The following is a 9095-nucleotide window of genomic DNA, read 5'->3' as shown; positions in this document are numbered from 1 at the left end:
CTATTTTCCTCACCTTCAGAGAGAAATGATCAACACCAGCCTTGTATTGTTGTGAGCGATACATGAACATACATGTGAAGTCTCTGGCACATGAGGGTTAAATTGCCATGAGTCAGGGCAGCTGGAACTTGGTTGATTAAAGAGGCACAGAAAAGGCTGTCAGGGGGATGAGCAGGTGGAAAAGCCTGTGGTGGTATTAATGAGGCCATGCAAGAGGGGCTGAGGAAGGTGAAGGCGATTGGTACCTGCCAGGTCCTATTTGCTGCAGTCAGGGGTGGCTAGGGGCGTCCTGGGATAGTGAGGCTGGGTTGAACTCATACAGCAAGAGGCAATGTTTGAAGATGTGCTGGAGATGGCACGTGAGCAGAAGTGCCAAGAGAAGCATCCTCTCTCGGCCGGGCGCTTCGCAGCTGAGCCTGTTTCTACTTCCTCCACAGGCTCCCGCTTAGACCAAGGCTCAGGCAAGTCCCATGTCCCCTTGGCTCTGGAGGAAGAGCTGGTGTCTGCCTCTCAATTGGAGGAAGAGGAACTGGATCCAGATTTAGCACCAGACATGGAGGAGGAGGAAGCGGAGGAGGAGGAGGAGGAGAATGATCTGGGGGACCCAGCTGTCCAGAGCGCTGTCCACAACAGCCAGGTGCCGCGGCAGGAGGGTGTGGGGTTGTCCCGAGCCGTCTGCGTCGCACAGGCTGTTGCGCCACATCTCTCTTCTCTTCACCCCTCTCTAGGTGGGTGAACACTTTCTATTTCAGGCTTGAACCCCAGTAGACTCTCACCTTCCTTCCCTCCTTCTGTCTGTCTCCCGCTTAGTTTCTGATGCTGCCCTCACCTTGAATGCAGGTCCAGCAGGGCTGTGTCAGCCACCCAGGGATGCTGGCTCTGCTCCTGAAATGAGTCGTTTTCATTCCAGCTGATGAAATGAGTCATCTTTGACCTTGGGCCCCGGGTCTTTGCAGTCCCTTGGATTCCATCAGCACGTGGGGAGGCACAAGGGGTTCCCGTGCAGAAATGAAGTTACTCAGACCCTGCTTCAGCTTAACTCCTCAGATGCCCGCTGGCTTCCCTTTGGTGGAAGGAGAGGGGGTCCTGACCCTACTGACTGAAATTGAGGGAGGGCCAGGCTGCCTGTATCCTGGGTACTGGAAATTGTTGGTCCTGCTGCTCACCTCCCCCATTAACACTGGTGAATGTAGATGTTATCACAGGGGCTCATTTCTACCTGAGTTTTTCTCCCTCCCATTCCAGAAAGGTCTTCTCAGCTCCCCTGGAATCACGGCCCCTGGTGTTCCAGGGATGCCCCCTGCCTCCTTGCACTTTCCGTGGCAGATGAGTGTCTCCAGTCTCCATGCTGTGAGAAAAAGACAGGGTACAGAGAAGCAGTGTTTGGAGGGTCCCCTTTCTTAACATTACACTCTGCTCTTGACCTTGCTCTGGGGATGCAGCAAAGTGAGGTAAGGGTATGGACAGGGGGACGCCTGTTGTTCAGAGAAGCTTGGTAAAGGACAGAGCGGGTCCTGCGACAGCTGGCCTTCCTAGAAAAAGGGCAAACAATTCCAGCTTACAGAACATAAATAGCACTGAGCCTCGTGCTAGAAAGAGCACATGACCCGGACTGGAGGGGCTGCCAGAAATCCAGCAGGGAGAAGAGAAGGGAACTGTAGGCTGAGAAGGGCTGAAGACAAGGTCTGACGACACTCAGAGGGGGAAAAGAAGGGGAGTTGACCCACATGCAGAGGAAAAAGCACAGGCTCCCACATTGTCAGGGGCCAAGAGTTACTCCCTAGCGGGTGACAAACCTGCTGGAAACAAGGGAGCCCACAGTCTGGTGTCCTCATGACTGGCTGGAGGGGCCCCTATGTGGCAGATGTTGGGTGAGGTTCTTCAAGGCAAAGGCAGGTGAGACCCTAGGGCAGAAAGGCAATCAGCAGCAAAGGCAGGATCTGTTGGTGGAGACGTGCTTCTCTCAGACCCTGAAATTCCTCTCGCAGACCCTGGACCACCTGGCTCCCCTTCCGTTCCGACCCTCCCTCCCCAGCGCCGGCTCTGCAGCCCGCCACTTTGGACCTCAACTGCCTGCGCCAGACCCATCGCTCCTCTGCAGCCCGCCCACCTCGTGGCCCCTGAGGCTCAGGTGCTAGATCAGGGCGCCCCTCCCCTGGGGTCCAGACAGGCTGGGTTACCTCCAGAAGATGGGAGGTAGTAGCTGAGGAGGCATGGCTGCCCGTCTACCAGCTGCCACAGAAAAATACTTAGAGAAACTCACTAAGAGACGTATGAGGTGACATGCAGTCCCTTCCCTCACAGATGAGGAGATGGAAGTCCAGCACTATCTGAGGTCAGCTGGCCCAGGAGTACTGAGCCTAGGACTCAGAAGTCCTGATAGCCAGGCCAAATGGTTTTCTATCGTGTCGGGATTTCCTGCAGCCCCATCTCAGGGATATACATCTTGGAGGGGATGTGAACCCTGCTGAGCTAGGATAGTGATGCTTCATGTGGCCGACGTTGGGTAGGGTCCTGAGCAGGTCAGGTCCCATAGCTGTCCAGCTGAGGTTCCCAGAGGCTAAAAGAAAGGGGGAGGATGCTAAGAGCTTGCTCCCACCCAGCCCACGTTTCTTTCTAAGTCTCCCCAGTCATCTGACCCAGCTCCACCCTCAGCACCAGCGGATCTTGAAGCAGCAGCAACAGCAGGGTCGACCACGAAGGTAAAGCCTAGAGGAGGAGCAGGATTGAGTGGAACACCCTGCATGCTGGGTCTTCCCTTGCGGCAAGGCACCGCCCCCCAAGCCCCCACAGTCCCCTGATATCCAGCTCCAGGCTGTCTACTCCTTGGGGAGTTCTCTGGGGATGGGGTAGGCAGGTGGGGTTGAGGTAGGAGGGGTCAGGGAGGTGTAGGTCTAAAGAGCCCTCCTCCTGGCTTGAAGTCCCCCAGCCAAGAAGTGGCCCCAGCAGCCAGACTCCTATGCTAACCTCATGACACAGAAGGAGAAGGACTGGGTGGTAAGAGTGCAGATGGTTCAGCTGCAGAGTGAGAACCCCCGCCTCGATGACTATTACTACCAGGTGAGTCCCAGCGCCTCTGACCTTGGAGCCAAATGGCCTGACTCCATAGCCCTGAGAGCCTTCCTTCAGCTCACAGTCGCCACGTCCCTTCTCGTGGGAGGGACGACTGTGAAAGGATGGGGTCATATTTCTATACTTGACATCCAAACTCCTTCCCTTTCTCCTAAATTTCAGCTGCAGGGGATTATTTGTGATTCCTTAAACACTCTGAGATTTTTGTCTCCATCCTTTGACAAGAATTTCTCCTAATCAGTCTGAAAATAACATTCTCATCTTTCATACACATTGGTTTCTCTTAGAAATGACTTGTTATAAACATTCGTCTACTTACCTTTTACATTTTTTTAAGATCTAAATCAAGAAACTTTTATAGGTAATGGAATTCAATTTCTTGAACAAATGTGGCAGGTTTTTTGACTCCTTTCTGTCTTCTTCCTGTCTACCCTTTGTCCATGAGTTCTGGGTTGTCTGGGCTTCCCTTTGGCTCGGACAGTAAAGAATCTGCCTGCAGTGCAGGAGACCTGGGTTCGATACCAGTGTTGGGAAGATCCCATGGAGAAGTAAATGGCTACCCACTCCAGTATTCTTGCCTGGAGAATTTCATGGACAGAGGAGCCTGGTGGGCTACAGTCCATGGGGTCACAAAAAGTCGGATATGACTGAGTACTTTCACTTTCTGGATTTGTCTAAGTTTTATATCACTTTCTCTTCAACCACCTGAGACCACTAGCAAGGTTCCCACCTTTATCTCCTTCCTATTGATGTTAGATTCCTCCTTTCTTCCCACCATGCTTAAAAACCCCTCTACCTTCTGCCAGGATCATTTGAATGTGATCATCTTACACTCTTGACTTTTAGACATTGTTTCTCAATGAAGGAGCTTTTTCAAACCTTTGTTTAACTCAGTCAGTGGCTTTATTTTAGTTCTGGATTTCACAGATAGTAGAGCTGCTATGCCAGCCCACACAAGAGTAGAACTGGCTGAGAGGCCAGTTGACAGCAGTGTCCTCTCTGTCCTTCAGTGGAGAGAGGTGGTTTGTCATGCCATCAGAGAATGCTGATTTGGGACAGAACAGGTAGGACCATCAAATTAAAATGGGGAGAGGGGAGGATGGGGCGACCGCATATAACTTAGAATAAGGAGTGAAGGAAGCCTGCAGACCCTGGGACACATTTTACTTCTGGGCTCTCCGCTTTGCTTCTCTGCCTTTACATCCTAGCTCTTCAAGTCCTTAGGATGGGGGCCCCAGATCAGGTGGCATGGGGCTTAGGGTGCTGAAGATGTTTTATTGTGGCTCTAGAAGAGCCTTACATCCCAGGAGCATTTCTGGAATGAATGCTATAGACAAGGGTGTACTAAGAGCTTGCACTGGAGAACCCTAACTCTTACGTTTAACCAACGAGTATACATTTGACTAATTCGTGAACTCTCAGGAATATTATCAGAAACTAGAGAAGAAGCAGGCAGATGAAGAGCTGCTTGGGCAAAGAAGCAGATTTGAGTCTCTCAAGCTGGTCACACCTTACATTCAGAAGGCGGAGGCTTATGAATCAGGTAGGACCGGGGCTGACCTGCTGGGTTGGGACGGACATCTGGCTGGACCCAGGTGGAAAGCAGAGGGGCACGTGCCTTTCTGACTCCTTCCACACAGTGGTTCGAATCGAGGGTTCCCTGGGCCAGGTAGCTGTATCGACGTGTTTTACCCCTCGCCGAGCTATCGATGCTGTGCCCCACGGAACTCAAGAGCAGGTAGGAATTTATCTTCCTACAGCCTTTTTCTCTCCCTGTGTTTTGGAGAAAGGTCTGGAGCACTGTCATCCTTGAGTTCAGATTGTGAGCTAAGAGAAAGGGGAGTGATCAGGCTTTGAGATTTAGTCTTTACAGCTCACGTCCTGGCCTGGCTAGGCGTGGGCTGCTGCTGTTGGAGTTGTGGCTGACAGCCAGGGACTCTTTCTCTAGGAGACAGCAGCTGCAAGCAGTCAGAGGCTGTGGGTGCTGTACCGGATTGAGAAGGTGAGACCTCAGCCTTAGCAGTGAGTTCCTTGCCTCCGCTGAGAACAGGATATGCTCACACTGGCCCCTTCGCCCTCTCTCCCCACCCTCACGCTCCCAGATGTTCCTTCAGTTGCTGGAGATAGAGGATGGCCAGCAGGATGCGCCTGCGCAGCCCCGTGACTCTGAGCAGCGGAGCAGCCGGGTTGAGAAGCTCTTCCAGGCCTTAAAGGCCCAGGGGCAGAATAATCTGGAGTGAGTGTGGGACGGTCACACCCCTTCCCAGGAGCAGACAGTAGTTTAGCTTCGGCCCCTCCCTTCTAACACCGGCCCTCTACTCTAGCGGAGCCCTGCGATGTTCGCCTGTGTCCCTGCAGGGCGACGGATGACGGCTTCCTTCAGGCGCTGTCCGTGGGGAAGGGGAAAGCCCTGGTGGCCCGGCTCCTCCCCATCCTGCCCCGGGATCGAGCTGTCAGCTTGCTGCTGGCCATCACCCGCCACCTGCCCTTTCTGGTCAAGAGGGATGTGGCCGATCAGGTAGTGTGGCACGAAGTGGAGGAGAGGATGGTTTTGTGGATGGGTTAGCAATGCTTATCCCTTCTCCTCCTTCCACTCCCCACCCTCAGAGAAGCCAGAGAAGGTTTTGGGTGGTGAGGGAGACTCACCCTGCCACCCTCAGGGGAGGGGGTTATAGAAGACTGCCACAGGAACAGCTGATGATCTTTGATCTTCAGGCACAGTGAAGAAAGGAAAACCCGTGGGCATATGTAACACAGGTGTGCATGTGCTCTGGCGGTTAGAGAAGATGAGGACCACCTGATAAGTGCCGAGCCCCAGGCTCCTTCGCTTAGGGAAGGCATGTAGGACAAGTGGTGTTGAGGGGTCGCCGCTAGGGATGAAGGCACTTAAGTGGTGATAGGCCTGGTAGGTCTGAGCTGACCAGAAGGGGCTAGAAGCAGGTTGGCAAGAAAGAGCCTGGAGGTGAAGTTGTCAAGGAGTCGGAGAGGCCCTTTATGATCTTTCTGCAGGCCCTGAAAATGTTATTTCAACCTCTGAGCAAATGTATCAGGCACTTGACGTTCCGTGAACTCCTCCAAGGACTTCAGGGACTCATTCGGCTACCACCTGGCTCCTCTGAGCGGCCAATCACCATGGTGCTTCAGAATCAGGTAACACGTGTGGGAGGCTTCGGTCTCTCCACAGGAGGCTCCAGGTGCTAACTGGAATGGACCCAGGGTGGGGTTACTTTTTTAACAAGCTCCAGATGATGATGGTGCCTCTGGATCAGAAGTCACCAAACATTTTTGATAGTGAATCCTTTTACTACAAAAAATATTCTGAACTCTACCACCTGTGTGTTTATAAATCATATAAATGGAACACTATACTTAAATTAGGTGCATAATAAATACAAGGTGAGATCTATATGTGAAAGATCTCATATCTTCTAATATTCTAGTGGATTATCCTGTGAACCCCTTCTGAAGATCTTTGCCTCATGCAGTGCCTCTTAAAATGGGCTCCACATCCTACCCATATCAAATTCCTGGGTCCATTCCCAACCTACAGTCTCTGACTCCTCAGGGTAGAGACCACAACTGTGTATTTCATCATCAGCTTCCCAGAGGAATCTTTTGGACAGTTCAGAGCAGTGATTTCCTTGGAAAGAGCTCAGAGTTTCTTGGCCAGCCTGGGTAAAACTTGATGGGTTGTGGGTGTTGGACTCCATCTGTACCTATGAACTTACCCTTTTAGTTGGGAAACAACAGAGCCAGGGAAGCACTGGGTGCCTATGGTAAACTCATTTTTACCCTGGACACTTTGACACTTTATCACTTGCAGTTTGGCATATCTTTGCTCTATGCACTGCTAAGTCATGGGGAGCAGCTGGTATCACTGAATTCTTCCCTCAAGGAGCCCAGCAGTGACCATTCAGCTTGGTAAGATCATAAAAACCTTGTAAATACTATTTCAGTACCACTGGGATGTGTGCTAAGTTGCTTCAGTTGTGTCCAACTCTTTGTGACCCTATAGACTGTATCCTGCCAGACTCCTCTATCCATAAGATTGTTTAGGCAAGACTGCTGGAGTGGGTTGCCGTGCCCTCCTCCAGGGGATCTTCCCAACCCAGGGATCAAACCTGCATCTCCTGCATTGGCAGGCAGGTTCTTTATTGCTAGTGCCACCTGGGAACCCCCCTGGGATATGTAGGCTAAACCAGATTAGCTGTTTCCTGAGTGGTTTAATCAAGCACCAGGGAGGAAGTTAGACAGAGAAGAGGCGACTAGCAGAGTTGTAGCTGTTTTGCCTTTTTTTTTTTTTTCTGTAATGCCTAGAGAGCTGTCCCCCATGGGAGGCAATATATAGTGCAGTCGCTCAGTCGTGTCTGACTCTTTGCGACCCTGTGGACTGTAGCCCACCAGGCTCCTCCATTCATGGGATTCTCCAGGCAAGAATAGAGACAAGCCTTAGAGTTTAGCAGACCTAGGTGTGAATTCTGCTTCTGTCACTTACCAGCAGCATAACATGGGGGCACATTATTTCACTTTCTTTAGCCCGTTCCTCCCCTATAAACTAGGGATCGAAGGATGATGGTACTAACCAGTTAGAGACCTGAAGATTAAGCAAGACAGAAGATGTGTAAAGCACTAAGCATTGCCTGGCACATACCAAACAGACAAACGCTCTATCTTAATTGCTGTAGGTGCAGAGGGTGGTAAGTGGTGGTCAAAAATAACAAGAAACCTGGGCCCTGAGTCTATTTCCCACATAAACACTAAGATGCCGATGTGTTTCTTCTCTGCCCTCCAGGACAGACATGGTGGTTCTCACTGCCTGGGAGATTGCTCAGATGCCCACAGCCTCACTGGCAGAACCCCTGGCCTTCCCCAGCAACCTTCTTCCCCTGTTCTGCCACCACGTGGACAAACAATTGGTACAGAAGCTGGAGGCTAGGATGGAGTATGTGACCGTGGAAATAAGATCATAGCCCAGGGCTGAAGCCCAGACTAAGCTCTACCACTTCTCTACTATGTTTAAACCAAGATTATGGAGGATAATTTGCTTTTCGAAGTATTTCTAGACGTGGGTACTTACTGAGTAACCAGTCTGCTCCAAGTTAGGGTTGTATGGCCTGTTTCTTCAGCCAAACCTTTCCATTTTTTCCCTAGGAATTTTGATTATTTATCACACTAAGATATTTGAGAGTAAGAATTAGTTTGAGAAGATGAACTATTCATTCAACAAGTATTTGAGGGACAACTCAAATGTAAACAAGATGTAAACGCACAAAGAACAAGTAAGTCATCTTTCCTCAGAACTTTGCATCTGCTGGACAGAGCTGCTAATCACATCATACAGTACTTTAAAGGGAAGTTATTTGGAGTTGATCCCTCTTTTAGTAGGTTTGTTTTGATCTACTGATCAGGTTGTTCCGGAATGCCTATATATGGGGAAAGTTTAGTGATCAGACACTAGCTGTGTATAGGTTTTGCCCACAGGGATCCAGAGAGTCTGAAGACAATTGTACGCCTTGATATATCAGCAGACCTTGCCCAAAACCTTTTTTCATGCTCAAAAAACTGAACTATGTGCCTAAAAAGGCAGAGCAAAATGAGGTATAATTTAAAAGATAACAGAATGTAGTGCTTCAGCTTGTTTGTAAGTTAAGAGGTATAATCAAAGTCACTTTCTTTTGTGTGAAGCTTCACAAGTGCCTTAATGTAAGGGACAAGTCCTCGTTGTGTTGAACAATAGACTGACTTTGAAAACTGTTCTGGTGTTGCCATTTTTTATAAGTAGCCCTAGCTGAGCTAAGAGGGTTGGATATAAACATCTCCCTTGAGATATGAAATGTTTGGTTTACTTTGACAAACGGGGTCATTCACTCATCAACAAACACTGGAGCCCCTTTTTTGAACCAGGTACCATTTTAGGTGGTTGAGAAACGCTGATGACCAAAGAAAAGTCCTTACTCTTCTGAAGTTTACATTCTGGTTGGACAGGGACTGACGGAAGATACCAAGTAGTAATAAATACTGTG

General features: G+C 50.2%; 1 protein-coding gene across 1 annotated transcript; it reads left to right on the top strand.

The window, feature by feature from the left end:
• Positions 1-331: 331 nt before the first annotated feature.
• On the top strand, positions 332-8820 carry PATL2 (protein associated with topoisomerase II homolog 2 (yeast)). The gene is made up of 13 exons (XM_010845242.1): positions 332-637; positions 1246-1332; positions 1989-2131; positions 2631-2702; positions 2922-3060; positions 4495-4615; positions 4713-4810; positions 5021-5074; positions 5175-5308; positions 5431-5590; positions 6082-6222; positions 6896-6993; positions 7865-8820. Exons 1-13 carry the CDS (start codon positions 332-334, stop codon positions 8040-8042), a joined length of 1731 nt encoding a protein of 576 aa, XP_010843544.1. The 3' UTR covers positions 8043-8820.
• Positions 8821-9095: the final 275 nt, after the last annotated feature.

This window comes from Bison bison, unplaced genomic scaffold (assembly GCF_000754665.1).
Source record: "Bison bison bison isolate TAMUID 2011002044 unplaced genomic scaffold, Bison_UMD1.0 scf7180017864213, whole genome shotgun sequence".
Lineage (NCBI taxonomy): Eukaryota > Metazoa > Chordata > Mammalia > Artiodactyla > Bovidae > Bison > Bison bison.
This window is presented reverse-complemented; position numbering and strand designations above follow the sequence as displayed.

Excerpts from the sequence above, each read along its gene's own strand:
- PATL2 (XM_010845242.1), top strand. The coding sequence starts at position 332 with ATGTTTGAAGATGTGCTGGAGATGGCACGTGAGCAGAAGTGCCAAGAG. Across the intron at positions 2,132-2,630 it reads TCGTGGCCCCTGAGGCTCAG|TCATCTGACCCAGCTCCACC; the intron begins GTGCTAGATCAG and ends AAGTCTCCCCAG. Across the intron at positions 5,075-5,174 it reads TGCTGTACCGGATTGAGAAG|ATGTTCCTTCAGTTGCTGGA; the intron begins GTGAGACCTCAG and ends TCACGCTCCCAG.